The sequence below is a fragment of the Anser brachyrhynchus genome (assembly GCF_964034855.1).
Source record: "Anser brachyrhynchus genome assembly, chromosome: 1".
Classification (NCBI taxonomy): Eukaryota; Metazoa; Chordata; class Aves; order Anseriformes; family Anatidae; genus Anser; species Anser brachyrhynchus.
Genome location: NC_137694.1, coordinates 85,110,655 through 85,127,744, shown reverse-complemented (window position 1 = coordinate 85,127,744; position 17,090 = coordinate 85,110,655). Strand labels below are relative to the sequence as shown.

At 38.8% G+C, this 17,090-nt stretch overlaps 1 protein-coding gene across 10 annotated transcripts in view; it reads left to right on the top strand.

Annotated features, from left to right (window-relative positions):
• GBE1 (1,4-alpha-glucan branching enzyme 1) overlaps nucleotides 1-17,090 on the top strand; it is a 181,608-nt gene that overhangs the window by 25,635 nt on the left and 138,883 nt on the right. For 4 of the 10 annotated variants that reach the window (XM_080571326.1, XM_080571318.1, XM_080571325.1 and 1 more), the window contains exon 2: nucleotides 15,284-15,453. The exons of the other annotated variants lie outside the window; for them this stretch is intronic. In XM_080571326.1, the coding sequence (XP_080427452.1) occupies nucleotides 15,284-15,453 (170 nt within the window). The remainder of the gene's footprint in view (nucleotides 1-15,283; nucleotides 15,454-17,090) is intronic. 10 annotated transcript variants of the gene reach the window in all.

Genomic DNA, 17,090 nt, shown 5'->3' with positions numbered 1-17,090 from the left:
AAACTGTAAAAATAAGCTTTCTCCACCTGGTAGACAGCTTGCTTGTCTTTTGTTTCTGAACTCCTAGCATCAGACTAATGTCAATACTTCCATGATCTCTGAAGCTTTCTCAGTAGCCTTGTGAAAAAGCAAGACCATGGCCATGTTTAAGTGTGCAGCATATCAAGATGACTGACCCTGGCAATACCAGGTTCTCTAACGGGGTTGGGGTGGGGGTGTGAGGTTTCTTCTGCACCCCCTGATAGCTGCAAGCATCCTTCTGTGTGTCCCAGGTACCTCACTGCTTCCGCTGTGTAAAAGTCTGGTATGAGCTTCAGTGTCTTGTGGAGGTTTGAGTCACGTCTCGGGTAGATTAGTTGTGAGTACTGAGTAGTGGTGCAGTATTAGTTGTTGCTCTCCCCTGCCTCTTGTTTACAACTTTCTTTACTATTCAGAACTTGGACCATAAGCTTTCTAATGCAGAGACAGACAGGTTGAATTACAGACAAGAGACTGACATATGCTTTGGAGACTGCAAAGCAACAGTGACTTCTATGATTATCGGGCTGTCCCTGCTAACTTCAAATACAGCCACGATCCCGTCAGAAGGCAGATATCTTGGAAACTGTCATATGTCTGTCTGAGCTCCAATCCTGTGAAAATGGAAATGTGGGTGAGAGGAATCCAGCAGCGGCCGGGTAGTGCTCATTCTGCAGTTACAAAGCCCTTACCAGATTCCTGACATGCAGCAGTTGGTGTAGTTTCATTCCAATAAAAGACTGTTGTGTCAAGGAGATATAGTAGCTTAGTGTTTCAGAAGAACAGGCAGAGTCCATAAAACTTGAATTCCTCTGTTTTCTTAAGAGGCTCAAATATTCGGTATAATAACTTCTGTGAATTTGTATGAATTCTGTGAATTCATACAGCTATTCCTGAGATGATGGTACAAAGCAGTTAATGATAGGTATTTCTCAGCTTTGTGCTCCTTCTTACCAAAGTTTGGAAGAACTTTTTAGAGCACACCTTGAAAATGCTTGGCTGTGAATAAAGTAAGCCTTTGTATTGTTGGTTGCTGCTGTGAATAGTTGCGTACATGCTTCTTGATTGCTCATCTTCCTTGGGAATAGGCTTGATTACCTGGGACTAGTTAAAGGTGTTTCTTAAGTACCCAAATTCTAATTATTCTTCTAGTTTATCGATATTAAATTACAAGCATTTTGCACTGCAGACTGTACAGTGAGTTGAGTGCATGGCTTTCCTGGTTGGTCCTGCCAACAACAAAGGCAGTTAAGAATTACACTTAGGCAAGCTTGTGCCGTGAAGACAGCATGGCACTTCTGCTTAGATGCCTAAGGCTGCTACAATTATTTAGCTGGTAAAGTAGCTCTATGTTGTTCCTCCTCTCCAGCCCCAAATCCCTCTAGGATCTTGGTCTATAGTCACTGGAGGAAACATTTTCTTCCTTAAATCTCTATTCTCAACGGGCTGCTCTTCTTCATTGGCATTACGGGGAACCCAGCTAGCAGACCAGGCTCACTTGGTAAGCTGAGTCTGCAATCAATATGAATTGTGCTATAGAGCCACTGAGCCTAAATAGAAAAGACTTATTGATCCAGCCAGTGAAGACTGATCGAACCGCCTCGGCGGTCAGCCAGAAAAGCAAAAGTGTAGCTTCCTTCCCATCCCACTCTTAATGCTTGTTTTTCTCTTCTTTATATGTAAAATAACATACATGTGTTTCTTTCCTGGGGCTTTGTGAAGTTTTCTTTATAGCATTAAATTACAGAGAGGTAATCTAAAAGTGGGCGATAAATAAAGGTTAGGAAAAAAACCTACCTTGGGGGTATATCTGTACTTGTGAGAGGAAAACAGAATGCTTATTTAGTTGATATACATGCACATCTTGAAATTGAGGCCAAGATAATAGAGTTTAAAGGTTTATTAAAGTAGATTGGAGTACCGTAAGTTTATGCTTACACTAGATGAGAGGGAAAACTGTTGCAGGGGAGCAAGGTTTGCTGTAGTATGGAACTCAGTGATTGCTGTGGGTACCTTTCTTCTAGCCAGTTTTTTGACAGCCTCTGGCTATCTATTTAAATCTACTTAATCTGAAGTTTGACAAAGAAGCAGCTCTGTAGTGAGGTTTTTTGTTTACTTTATAGTTATTAGGGGATGAGAAGACTTTTGTTTAACTTCTTGACTTAACTTTCAGATAGTAAACTACTCGAGCATGTAAGCCATTGATCTGATCCATTAAGTTAAGACTCTCTAATTTTTGGAACAGATCTTAATAGGAAATGAAGTAAAAATTATGAAAATCAGCAATTATGCTGTAGCTAGAGCAGCTGCAGAGTTTTCAGGTACAAAATTCTTTTTTTTTTTTTTTTTATTGAATGATGTGCCCTCTAAAGTGGGTTGGGAGGCTAATGTAATGACAAATACCCAATGTTTGATTTGAAAATTTGAAATAGTCAGGAGTGACTTCTGACATAAACTTGGTAGGCAAAAATTTTGGTAGACAACTAAAACTTTTGATTCTTAACTTCTTGGGGGTTATTTAAGAGGATAAATCATTCTTAGTATTGCATTGAGCTTCATTTATGCCAACTAAAATTACTTGCAGCATTCCAAAGAATGTGGAAGCCAAATTGATGCAGCACACTTAAAAATCCAAATTTGAGAAGAAACAGATGGCTTCTTATGTTTACTGCTGTGGTAAGCTAGTAAAAAATAAAATACATTGAAAACAGCTTTTTTTAAACAGCTAGGATGAAATGAAATAATCACTGAAGTCCAAACTATCTTGTCACGATGTGGGGAGCTTTTAAAACCCATAGGAGGCATGTGGGCTGATCCTTACCGGGTAGATAATTTCATTAGAAATAGTACTGACTGACACTTGCAGGTTGGTTAAGACCTTCATGAGGCAATAGCACGTGCCCACCAAAAAGCATATCATAAATTCATTCTAAGTTCCTATGTTATCTTCTGAAACCTTTGCTGTAGCTACTGCTTTTAGCTTGCGTTTTGATTCCAACTTAGTGCTAGTGTTGTGGGAATTGCTGACTTTTTCCCTCTCCCCTTAACTAGACCTAGATACCTATTAATACAAAGGAAGTCTTTTAGAAATAGCTGTCCGTGGAATAAAATGGGAATTGATATACTCTTGCTTACAGCTTCATTAGGAATAATTCTAGTAAATAAAATGTTTGAGTTGTCTCTAACTTAAGGAGGGTTTAAGCATATGCTAATATGATTTGTAAAAAATGTTTTGGAGCTTTCCACCAATAAATACATTATTCTGAGAGGAAAATAAACTTTGATGGGCAAGGTGGGGGCGAAGATGGGAACTCTGCCCTACAATGTGCAGGTAAACAGTGCTGAAGAACAAGAATTTGGGTGCTTAAAGCAAAAATGTGTTAGTAAACCAGATGGATGAATTTTTGACTGTATTGTGTCCCTATTACAAACAAATTAATAATGATGTTTTTTCTGTAGCTTACCTGGAGATGTGATTAATGTTCAGTATTCCTTCTTCTAGTGTGTTTTGGCAATATGAAAACCTGAATGGTTAACAGGAACACTAATTTGAAATTAAAGCAATAAATCAGAGTTAGTGAAGTAAGTCCTGCAGAGTGCCACGCTCCTCAGCTGGCGTTGGGAGCAGCATTTTGTCCCACGTCCTGTGGCAGCGTGCCTCTTCATCAGCTACTGTCTTTCCAGTCACGCTTGTGTTCACGTCCCTGCTACATGCTCTGCTGATTACCTTGGAAAAGGGCAATGCTGTAACTGTTCAACTGACCTTTCAGTTTATTTTCTCTTGTGTAATATGAAACATGAGCTAACACAGTCTTAGTCTACTGATTTCTAGAAAGAAATCTGTCTCTTTACATTTCTGCAGCTTCTCAAATATGATGGAGTTTCTCTGTAGTTATGTTAATTTGAAAAGAATTGCCTCAAATTGCTTTTGCTTCTCTGTTAGGATGATATCCAATTATTACGTCTAAAAGAAGGGTTTTACTGCATAATTTATGCATAATTAAGACTATTTATCAGAGATAGTGAGACAATGACTATTAAATGAAGAAACTTGATATCTAAATTCGTTTATCTAACAAATATTTAGATGTGTAAAACAAAAAGCATGCTACTGGTAAATTTGTTGCTTTACATACGAAGGCAAAAGCGTAAAATAGAGCCTTAAGATAGCCGTTATAAAATGCTTCTTAAGACTGTTTTGTTGTGCCAGGGAAGCTGTTTTGGGAGCTTTGGCATATGCAGAGTATACATAGCTGTAGTGCTCCAGAAAGTTGTAACAGCTTAGTATCTTGGAGGTGGCTTTGTTTTTTGGGGTGTTTTTCAGTTTTTAAAAACAATAAAGTAACTGTATACCTTTTATATCTATAGAGGGTAAAAGATGAAGAGATTGAATAGTTTTCTTGTAGCACGTGTTAATACTCAAGTACGTATGCACATCTCTCTTTTCCTCTCTTGCTAGAGTTGATGTCTAACTTGTTCTCTAGAATTCAGATGGAAAGAAATTGCCCTTTGCTCCTTCTAAGAATTAGTAATTTGATGCATTTATCCTGTGAGGTGTGTATCCTGTGTATTTATCCTGTGTGTATCTAATAAAACTGAAGGGGTTGAAAGATGAACAAACGTGGGTAAGAGAACATCTAAATATTGTGGGGAAGGGGTTCTTAGCAGTAGATTGGTTTAGATAATCTAGTGGAGCAATTATTACTAAATGATTGCATAAAGTTTGCACTTGATGCATCTTGTAATCACTCTTGCATTTGATTCTGAATCAAGGACGATATATAGTCATTGTGTAGCTGATGGCAAGACACTGCAGCTGTCAAATGCTGGTGAAGTCACAAAATTATCTTAGTGTGTACGGGAGGGAAGACAGTTACTTCTAGTCCTTGGTATTGTGCAGAAGGCATTGTGCCAGAACTTAAGCTGGCAAATAATCTTCTTGATAAAACACTACTGAGATATATTTGTCTTTAATATATTTCTAGCTTATTAGTCTTCACTTCTGTCAAAAATAGCAGCTGCTGCTAAGATGTCAAGAAAAACACTGTGGCTACTCTTTATTTTCTCACAGTTTTGTTCTCGTAAGTACTGGACTGTATATTGTTGGTAAGGCTCAAATTGTACAACACCGCTTTTATTTTGGAAAAGCTGATGCTTAATTAGTAACTCTGTACTGTGTATTTCGAATAGAACAAGTGATTACTCATTAACTATCCCCAGGCAAATATTTCCTAGATTTTAAGTTACCGTGTTTAGTTTGAGAGCTGTGCTCTCTTCATGCTGAATTAATGGGACGTTCAGACGGAGTTGGGATTTTACATCCCTTTGCTCACCATGGAAGGGTCCTTGGAACTGTAACTACTGAGTTAAGGTGTTGTGGGTACAATTGCATTGCATTTCCCGTTTTCTTCCACTTCCATTTCCCCTAAAGCTTCCGTATTACAGATTTATTCTAGTAGAAAAAGCAGTAAAGACACTCTAATGCATTTACCTATATTCTTGAAGGAGATTTTTGGATGTAGCTAATGAAAAAGCCATTATGTCTGATGGCTCCAGCAACAGCAGACACTGCTGAATGTTTTCCCCTCACTCCATTCACTTGAGTAAATTTTAAGGAAACTTTTTGTGAACACCAGAAAAGCAGAGAGACAAGCTGCCTCCTCTGTTGGAAAGCAAGAAATGAAAATTTGCATGTTGGTGTTTGTTATCTGCAGAGTAGAGAACAACTAGAAAAGCTGCTTTTGAAAATTTTGGCTTTCTTGTATTTTTTGTTCTCTGCTCTAGGGTATTTTTAGTGGCAAGTAGCAGGGGAAACTTACTCAAGCTGGACCATACCTTGAATTTTGAGCACTTCCTAAATGGTAGGAATCGCAACAAATGATTTAACTCTGTAAATTTCTTATTGCAATACCTGTATATCCAAATTATTTGAATAACAGTTAACTTTATTACTCCTAATATGAACTTAATATCTTCAGACAATCTGCAGAATACTTAGTTTTCAGCTAAGGATGAAATGAGTGTTAGATTGCCTCTCTCCTGGGATAAAGAGGCAAAGTATTGTGTAGTGAAGAATTTTAATAGTGCAGCTAGAGACTCTGGGATGTTCTGATTTAGCCACCCACAGACAATGATAATGACTTCAGAAACATATAAAATCTTTGCTTTTAACCCACAGAAAAACAAAATGAAATGTCAGACTTCCTGTCTCTCTGTAAACATCACTCGTTGGTGTCCTACACTTTTAAAACATTCTCTTGGAATTCTTCTAACACTTCAAAGGTTACATGCTGTTCAAATGTTGGTTAATCTATTTAAACATATTTAAACTTATTAAAAATTCATTTAATCTTTCTATGCAGAAAGTGCAGGTCAGTTGTCTAAAACTAAAGCTGATTGAGGTTACAATGCAGTAGTTCTAGTGTTCTGAAATAGTGGTACCTACCTGAGATTTATACTGTCCTTAAATGAAGGAAAGGTGAGTAAAGGAGGTGGAGAAGGTGGTTTAGGTCCTGCTTGACGAACCTGATCTCCTTCTATGACCAAGTGACGCACTTGGTGGATGAGGGGAAGGCTGTGGATGTGGTCTACCTTGACTTCAGTAAGGCTTTTGACACCGTTTCCCACAGCATTCTCCTCAAAAAACTGACTGCTCTGGGCTTGGACTGGCGTACACTTCGTTGGGTTAAAAACTGGCTGGATGGCCGGGCCCAGAAAGTTGTGGTGAATGGAGCCAAATCCAGTTGGAGGACGGTCACTAGTGGAGTCCCCCAGGGCTCAGTGCTGGGGCCGGTCCTCTTTAATATCTTTATCGATGAGCTGGATGAGGGGATCGAGTGCACCCTCAGTAAGTTTGCAGATGACACCAAGTTAGGTGCGTGTGTCGATCTGCTCGAGGGAAGGAAGGCTCTGCAGGAGGATCTGGATAGGCTGGAGCGATGGGCTGAGGTCAACTGCATGAAGTTCAACACACCCAAGTGCCGGGTCCTGCACCTGGGGCGTAACAACCCCAAGCAGAGCTACAGGCTGGGAGATGAGTGGTTGGAAAGCTGCCTGGCAGAGAAGGACCTGGGAGTACTGGTTGATAGTCGGCTGAATATGAGCCAGCAGTGTGCTCAGGTGGCCAAGACGGCCAACAGCATCCTGGCTGGCATAAGAAGCAGTGTGGCCAGCAGGTCTAGGGAGGTGATTGTCCCCCTGTACTCAGCTCTGGTGAGGCCGCACCTCGAGTACTGTGTTCAGTTTTGGGCCCCTCACTACAAGAAGGACATGGAAGTGCTGGACAGAGTCCAGAGAAGGGCAACAAAGCTGGTGAGGGGTCTGGAGAACAAGTCTTACGAGGAGCGGCTGAGGGAGCTGGGGTTGTTTAGCCTGGAGAAGAGGAGGCTCAGGGGTGACCTTATTGTTCTCTATAGGTACCTTAAAGGAGGCTGTAGAGAGGTGGGGTTTGGTCTATTCTCCCACGTGCCTGGTGACAGGACGAGGGGGAATGGGCTAAAGTTGCGCCAGGGGACGTTTAGGTTGGATGTTAGGAAGAACTTCTTTACTGAAAGGGTTGTTAGGCATTGGAATGGGCTGCCCAGGGAGGTGGTTGAGTCACCATCCCTGGAGGTCTTTAAAAGACGTTTAGATGTAGCCCTTAGTGATATGGTTTAGTGGAGGTCTTGTTAGTGTCAGGACAAAGGTTGGACTAGATGATCTTGGAGGTCTCTTCCAACCTAGATGATTCTGTGATTCTGTGAGAAAAGAACAAAAAGAAATGAGGGGCTTTTGTTTTGGTAACCTTTCACTAGTGACTAGTTAAAGAAACAGTTATGAACAGCAATTTGCTTCTACCGCTTAATTCTAGTTCTGGTGCACTTGATTTGTTGGACTCCAGAAATCTGCTTTGGGAAGAACTTCATCCTACTCTCGTCTTCCTTCGATCTGTCCCCTTATAGGCAACTGAATGAGGACAGTGTTAGGGAAAAACAAACTACAGAGTAAAGGAGAAAATGAAACGCAGGGACTTGATATGCAGAGCAGTGACTACCTGCATTGGCTTTGGTGTCGGTGAAAGGACTTATAACTACATCTTCATATCAGTATCAGCAATATTAGAAAAAGTAATCTCTGAATGGCCATGTGTTCTTTATTTTGAAGTATTCAGAGGTGGTGTATCAATGCTTCTAGCTTCCACTTTGATGTTTTTGTTTCCTTTTTTCTACTATGAAGCAGTAAGGGTCACAGTAGGAAAAGAAGTAGCCCTTATTAGTGGTAATTGTTTCATGATTGTCCTTCTCATATTCCCACATGTTCGTCAGGCATGTACATGGAAAGTATTAAATTGTACTACTTTAGCCTTCCAGGAAAAGCCAGTGAGTACAGAGACCTCATTACTGTGCTTCATGAGATGGCAATTACCAGTAGCGTGGTTTACAAATGGGGGTTAAAGAGGTCTATTGTTCTGGTGGATTGCAGTGGATCGAAGATCTTGTGCTCCCCTGATCTGGTAAGCCTGGACTGCATGGCTCTGCGTGGATGTACCAGATCAAATTTGGAGGCAAGAATGCCTATTTTATAGACAGGCTTCATGAAATGCAATAATACGTTGCTTGTTGAATTCAACTAGTTGCCCAGAGTGTTGCAGCAGACCAGACTGGAGTCTGTTTTTACAGCGTAGTTTTCTGAGTGAATTTTACTGCTGCTGCTGGCCACTTTTTGAATAGACCCGTAGTGTTAAGAGCTGCTTTGGTGTGGAACATTATGACCCAGGTGTTAACATTGCATCTGCAGGTGCAGAGCTTCTCTTCTTATGTAGCTATCAAGTGTTTTTTTTTTTTTCCCCCATTCCAAAAGGAAGCTGTTGCTGCTTATATTTTCAGTGTAGGCACTTAAATGATACCCATCACTGCTAGTTGGTGACAACATTGCAAGACTTTAGACATCTATCTCTAAAGGATGGGCTGTCTGTGATAACAGGAGGGGATCTGCAGCTCCTGAGCCTCTTGATACGTAAATCAAAACCAGCTGTTAATCCTTTCTCATGTTCCTGTAGAAGTAGTCTATCAGAACTAAAATCAGTATTTCTTCTATTCCTTATTTGCCAGTTTTTCAAGTGTGGCTTTATGTAAATAATACATTATTGTAGAAAAGTAAGTCTTTAAAAATGATGGCAGTTTACCTTTTGTACTTTCTGTAGTATGAGAAATAATCTGTACCTAGTATTATATATATTGTCAGTGTGGATGCACCACACTTCCACCAGTTTGGATTTTTCTTTGTTGCAGTTTTTTGACCTTTCAGTTGTCCACAGGGTTTATAAGTTAGAGTGGATCCTGCAAATGATCTGGAATAGAGTAACTAGATCTCTACCTGTAACAAAACAGGAAATATTTGATGCCTAGACCTGTCTGTCCACTTCAGGAGGTCAGTACTGGTTTGACACTACCCAGTTCTTCATTCTCCACCACTGGTCCCAGTCTTCCCACACTGTCACTGCGAGCTTCATTCAGTAATTCTGACCACAGCATGCAATCTCACCACCACTCCATAGGTGTGATGGTTTGTACTCTTTTGTAAGAAAAGCTAATGCTTGAGAAACTAAGCCCCAACCCCAAAAAAGCCTACCCTTAAAATAAAAAAGAAGTCTTGAGAGAAATCAGCAGATCCCTGTTCTCCAGCCCTTGGTACTGTGTCTGGGAAAACTGCAGGAGAGCTTGAGGTCAACGTAATGCTGTTGCAGAAGCTGATGGTATGTTAGCCCTCAAACAGAGCTGCTGCATGGGCGTGTTGGGAAGATGCTTGCGTGTCAGCATGGTTCTCTAGCACTTTTCCAGCCATAGCAATCGGATGGGGGAACCCAAGCCAGTTTTGATAACACTGCTCCGAAATCTCAGTTATTCTGAATAGCATTGTTCTTGGTACGTAATTGATGGTACAGGAGAGGATTTGATGACCTAGGCACTCTTCGCTTTTCTATTACCTGTTTTACTGTAATGCTGATACAGCTTTTCCTGTGGTGGAAGAGAGTTGAAACTTGAAAAATAAGACCTGGTGTTCCCCTAGGAGGCTTCAGGAGCAAACTGATAAATAGGGTAAGTGGTATCTCAAAACATCCAAACAGTTTTTCTTAAGGTTTGTTGTTTAAATGAGGAGAGGAAAACAAAAGAACAACAACAAAAACTAACATTTTAAGTTTTCTATTTCTGATCTTTCAGTCCTTCCAATACCTACATTGACTCTAGCTTTATTTTTAACACTGACATTCCTGCAAATGTTTGTATTTATTGAGAAATGGGAGGATTTGGCTACAGAGAATACCTTACTGGACATTTTCTTTCATATCCTCTTTCCTTTGGTGTCTGCAGAACTGGGCTTTCCATATGGATGCCAGATATCATTATCAAAGCCTCTCCTATTTGCTTTCATGTTTTGAATAAATTAGCATTAATATTGGGCCAATATTGTGGAAATAAATTATGGCACAAAAGCTAGTGTAGACAAAAATCTAAAAGATGAATAGCTACTAAAATGAACATCATAAGCAGAAGAGGGACTAAAATGATTAATGTTAGTGTTGACACCCCAGGTCTTAAAATAAGCTGATTGACTCTTCTATAAACTGCAATAACTATGACTTTCAAAAAAGGTGTGAAAAGAGGCATAAAAATGTTGTGAAATTTGGCAGCCATCTTAGAGTGCAGCACCATACTGATTAAAGGAGGGTATTTTGTATGCTGCCAAGGCCTTTTTGGTTATATTTGTTTCTGTTTAGATTCCTGTGATGCCTAAGAAACTAAAGCTCATTTGGATAAATACAAAGGTTTAAAATATTATACCACCTTTTCCTGACACCTTACAAGGTGGCCAGGAGGAAGTTAATGCCTCCTTAATTGTTTTGAAAAGTAACTATTTGAAGGCTTTATGTGGAGACTTGATTCAGTATTCTGACTTGCCATTAGACTTTAACTTTCTGCCAGAAGTCTTATTTCACTAAGGCATTTAAGTTTGGGGAGAAGAGGGAAGCTAACTTTTTTTTTTTTTACTTTTTTTTTTAAACCCTGTAATGAAACTACTGATTTTAACACCTTTCTTCCATTTTTAATGGGATCAGTTAGTTGAATGAAGTCAGTGATGACAGGAATTGTAGCTTCAGGTGGGTTTTGCGCATCGGGTTTTGCACATCATGGTTATAAGATAAATAGAACCCTATTCCTTTGACTAAGAACTGTTTAGCTTTGCATAGCACTGAAAAACCGTCAAACCATCTCTTTTTCTGACCTTTCTGTGGTATCTGTATACTTTCACTACATAAGTTTTAGGACTCTAAGTACTTAAAAGACAAAATATTTGAATTTGGTTTTTAGGTGGTAGAAGTATGAGGCTTCTTATAAGCTCACCTGAAATGTAACCACCCTAAAATGACTACTGAGTTATACAGTTTTTACTCCTTCACTGTGAAGCTTACTTTTTGGCAAGTTACCCACTTTCTGGATAGCCATTGTATGATGTCATATTTGATGTTTTAATTCTGCTTCTGTGGAAAGTCAGCCAATTCCTACACTCTCATCATACAGTTCTATACAGGGCTGTGTATAAAGCATGGGATTCAAAGCAATGCTATGTTACAAATTATTAATATAACAAAAACATCATTTGAAACAGGGTCGTTTTTTATTGATTTTCAGTATTTCACTATGAATTTCACTATGAAAGACAAAAGGGGGGGGAGCAAGGATGCTTGTGAAAGTGCTAGTCTGTTACTAAGTGTCTGGTTTCAAGTTGGATGTATATGTGCTTGAAGAAATGCCATGACTGAAGTTTCTTTCTTCTAGTAAGTGTGAAGAAAACACCTAACTTTGGTATTTGGTCTTTAAAAAACGTTGGTCTGTAAGTGGAGATGAGCTGAAAGGATACAGGATTTGAATTGCAAAGGCCCCCTGGTATGGTCATTGGAGCCCTTCTCAGTACATGAGCTTGCTTTTTCATAAGAATTCCTGGAGCAAGAAAAGCACCTGGAGCAGTCCCAGTGTATGTAAGCAGGGACCCAATGTACGTCATCTTCCACTTAGACACGACTAGTTCCCTGAAAGTCTGTGGATCTTCTTGTTACTGTATGTTTTTTTGTTTTTGTTTGTTTGTTTGCTTTTTTGTCACAAAGGTAAGCTGTACTTTTCAAAACATACCTGGGTATGGCTTTTAACCTTGTAATATTTCTTCAGTGCCAACTTGAATATTGGGAAGTAGAGAAATCTGAAAAGACTTTTCACAGTTTAATGAGCAATGGAAAGCTTTGAAGGTGGGAGGGCAGAACGGCCTTTAGTCCTGGCTTCTAGCTCTAGCTGTTCCTGTTAATTCTCTCTATATGTCCACAGTTGTGCAAGATTCTCACCTTTGTGTTGTCGCATGTGACCAGTTTGGTTATAGTCTGTATGACTATGTATGTTGCTGTATGTCACTGAATATGGCAACTTCCAGTGTTCACAAGGAGTTGCTAAATATGACAATGTCTGATACTTTTTTTTTAAGTATGATTGTATGCTATTAGTGCATAATAAGCCTTTGGAATTGCTCAAACAAGAGCTTTCCCGTCATTTTCTCTGTGTGATTCTGAGGTTTCAGTTTGGAAGATCATAGGATCATTGATGTTGGAAAAGACCTCCAAGGTCATCTAGTCCAGGACCAGGGAGGTGATCGTCCCCCTGTACTCAGCTCTGGTGAGGCCACACCTTGAGTACTGTGTTCAGCTTTGGGCCCCTCACTACAAGAAGGACATCGAGGCCCTGGAATGTGCCCGGAGAAGAGCTACGAAGCTGGTGCAGGGCCTGGAGCACAAGTCCTGTGAGGAGCGGCTGAGGGAACTGGGGTTGTTTAGTCTGGGGAAGAGGAGGCTGAGGGGAGACCTTAGTGCTCTCTACAACTACCTGGAAGGAACTTGTGGGGAGCTGGGGGTCAGCCTCTTCTCACAGGTCAGCAGTGATAGGACTAGAGGGAATGGTCTCAAGTTGTGCCAGGGGAGGTTTAGGTTGGAAATTAGGAGACATTTCTTCTCAGAAAGAGTAGTCAGGCATTGGAAGGTTGCCCAGGAAGGTGAATGTTTCAGTGATGTAGGAATTCAAGTTTTTTGCTTTCATATAATCTTAGCTTTAAGTTTCTCACACCTGGATCATAAGCATGCACTTAACTGAATGCTCTCCTTTAAAGCAGAAGCAGGATACAGAACTACACTTCTGTTCTGTTTTGCAGGACCTTCAAGGGAAGATAACTTTGTTTTGTGGCCAGATGTATTTCATGTCTGGAGATGAGTTTTTTAGAATAGTTCACAACACAAGTAATGGATCTATTTTAGGAGCTGGTGGCTTTCATGAACTTCAAGTAAATCATGATTCTGTATTTGATCACTTCAGACGTTTAACAAAATTAAAACTGAATACTTTCTAGAATATCACTTAAATACGGAGGTCACTAGTTGCTTTAATATTCATGATTTCTGCAGTGAAGATGCAGCACTATCTGAATTAACTTGCTGTGTCACAAGCACTATGCTCTTATATAATATAATTAGTATATTTTAAAGAATAACTTGAAGTCAATCCACAACAAAAACAAAACAAAAACCCACAAAGCTAAAGAAGTCAAAATAAATTCCTTTTTCAAGGAGAATCATTCAGTAATGGAGTAATTTTTCCTTTACCAAATGCTGTATGATGAACTTTTGAGGCTATTTTGACTTGCACTTCTGTATTTAACTTTTCATTTGTTTATATAAATTTTTCTACAATTGCAGTTGGTTAAAGTTTGTCAGTCAACTTTGTGTGTGTGTGTATATATGTATATATAGGTAAGACACTTATTTGGAAATCTGGCCAGATATTCTCCCTCAAGTGCTACAAATGGAAATTGACTTTTAAAGGGATGGTGCAGGTAGGTGGGCAAAAAGTTAAAATATTTTTGCTATAGTGTATCCTGAGGCGTTTTTCAAATCTTGCTGTTTTTAAAGGTGAACATCAGTCTTTGTAATACAAACCTACTGGGAGATTAACCTTGAAAGTAGTCAAAGTACTCAGAATTAATGTTATCCTATTTCACTTTAACCAGTAAATTGACATTTTAATCCTCTACTTTGGACTAATGAAGGCCAGTTCTGAAACAAACCCTTAAAACAAACCTGAGAGCAGTGTACAAGTCCTAACATTTCAAGCAGATTACTTTTTGTTGTTGTTGTTTTATACCAACAGAGTATAATACCATAATGCTGTTTGCTTCTTTACTGTTTGTTTATAGTTTTTCAAAATATAGTAAGTGTAATGAGGCAGGCAAGAAATTTTTGCCCAGATTCTTTCTAGTTTTTATACATTTCAGAACCCTCCTTTCCTTTTTTGGAGAACATGGGTACACTTAATTTGCAAATAAAATAACTCTGCAGGTAGCTTTAATAATATTTTAAACTGAAGCATTTTAGCCATGCTTCACAAAAGTAGCTTACACTTCAGGAAGAAAAGTTGACAGTCTTCTATGTACGTGTGCCTGATATGTGTTTCTGAATTGTTGGGAACTCCTTGGAGAAAACATGGCAAAGTCCAACAAAAAACTTCAACCTGTTACTAGCAGATTTTTACATTAGAGGTTTATGGCATTTCTAGTCCTAATAGGGACTGTTATTGTAGAGTACAATACCAAATAATTACGTCCGTAAAGTAGTAATCTTTTTTCTCCAACTAGTTCCAGTGGCAGGGGACTACTTAATCTTGCTGATGGTCTTTCTAGAGAGATTGTTTAGGGAATGACTTTCTGCAAGTGCCAGATTATTTCCTCCATACTTGCTATATGTTGCATTAGAAGCTTTTCAGTGTCCTGAGACTGTCTGTTAAAACTGGCTGTGATAGATGTACCAGACCAATACAATTCTCTCTGTGAGGCCCTTGCCCAGCATTAATAAGATGGACAAAAAAGTGCATGGCTGTTAGAGTGTGACGTTCTCATGTTGTGTAGTAATGCTATGATTTTTGGACTGCCGATCAGGAGTTGCAGTCTTAAAGTATAAAGAGTTCACGTAAAGCAAAGAAAATACAGATGTGAAAATTGCAACTCTGTTCTGTGTTGCAATCCTGGAAAAATTATATTATGTGTTTTATTTTCTCTTTCTGTAGAGTGATGAATCCGATATTGTAGTCTTGGGACACAGTGTGACAGTGTCTCAGCATGGTCTTTATGCTCTTGCATTTCTTAATGTAAGAAATACGCTTGCTAAGCTTTCTAAAAATGTATCTATTTTCTTTGAAAGGTATGCTCTGTTTTACAACCGCTTGAAGAGCATTGAGGAAAATGAAGGTGGTCTTGATAAATTTTCAAAAAGTTACAAAACCTTTGGAGTTAACCAATTTGTGGATGGTGGAGTATATTGCAAAGAGTGGGCACCAGGAGCAGAAGCAGTGTTTCTCACAGGTGACTTCAGTAAGTATTTTTAGGAGTATTGCCTCTTTCCTGCACTGTGTTTTAGATCGATATCCTTTCACTTAGACAATGTTGTAGCAACGACAAAATTTCTAATAATAAAAATGTATGTTATGAGTTGCTGGTGTAATGACATTTAGTAACTTAAACTAATAATCTTTTACTCCATATTGCACTAACTTAAGAACATGTGTGTTTCTACTGTATGGTCAGTATTATGTGCATCTATTTTTATACCCATAAAGTGATCACTTCTCTAAAGGCCCTAGCCTGATCACTCTGCAGCTTTAGGTTGAATGTGTCTAAACTACCTGGGGTTCTTCCTGAAGGTCTACTGTTAGGCTTCTATGAAACTGCATGCAGGGAAAAAGAAAATAACAGTGGAGTAACTTGATTTATCTTCTTTGACTTGTCTAACAGCAGTGTTGTGTAAGGACCAAGGCCCTTCGTGATTCCCACTAATCATGAGAGTCTAGAAAAGTCCTGCAAGAAAATGGTAACCTAAAATCATAAATGAACATAGTCATGAAAAAGTAGGTGGTGTTCCCTTTTGAGGGAAGAGGAAAGAATGTTGGTGGCAGCATTACAGTGGAGGAACTGTATTGCATGGTCTGAGAACTTAAGAGACATTGATTCCACTTACTTAAAACTTGAGACAAAAATAGCAATTTCGTCATTTTTCAGAAGACTAGCTACACTCAAGTGACTCATGTTACGCAAACTCCTAAATGCAAGTTGGATGCATTTTTGTTCTTAAATCCTGCAATACTAATTCCACTTTCTCTTTTATTTCCGTGTGCTTATATAACTTTAAAAAGGTAAGACTCTTTACATATGCCATTAGCTGTAGTATGTAGTGGTTCTTTTTAAAGTACTACGGTTAAGCTTCTGTAAAATGTGTGCAGTTGCAAAGAAATGGATTACTGTTTTTTTTCAGATCCATTAATATTTTTAATGATTCATAGTACTAGGTGTTAGCACTGTTTTATCCATAGTCTCGAGACACACTTGTAAACAGAGTAACCAAAAGAAACAGTTAAATATTCAAATTATGATTTAGTTACCAGGCATCAGTCAAACTGTATCTATTTTAATTCTCTGTATTTTTATTTTTTTTCTTTTAAGAATTTGATTTGAGGGTCCGTGTCACCTATTCACTGTAGTAACCTGAGTATGTAGACAACAATTATTTTTAGAAAAAAAAATAATAATGCAGAAGACTAACAGAAAAGTTAGTGCAACGCTACTTTCAGCCATGTCTTGTTTGATACGATTTAACCTACTGAATGACAAGGTAGCTTTCCTTCAAATAGTCCTTGTCTTTTAATTGGAATGGATGTTGATAAAATAGGTTGATGTAGTACTTGAATTTTAATATAGGAGTCAGATACATGCTGTGATTCCAAAACTGAGTAAGGAATCATGAATGTAGTTAGATTACAGTACCCAAATTACAGTGGTGCTAGATATCAGTATTGGCTGTAAGACAGCTAGAGGAGGGTATTTTAAAAGTTAAGCTTTACATGTATAAACACATAAAAAATGTTCCTTTCCCCTTCTCTACTGTCTGCAATACCACCCCATCATCTACACCGTAAGATTCTTTTATGTGATGGGGGTAATAGGTTAAATTACTC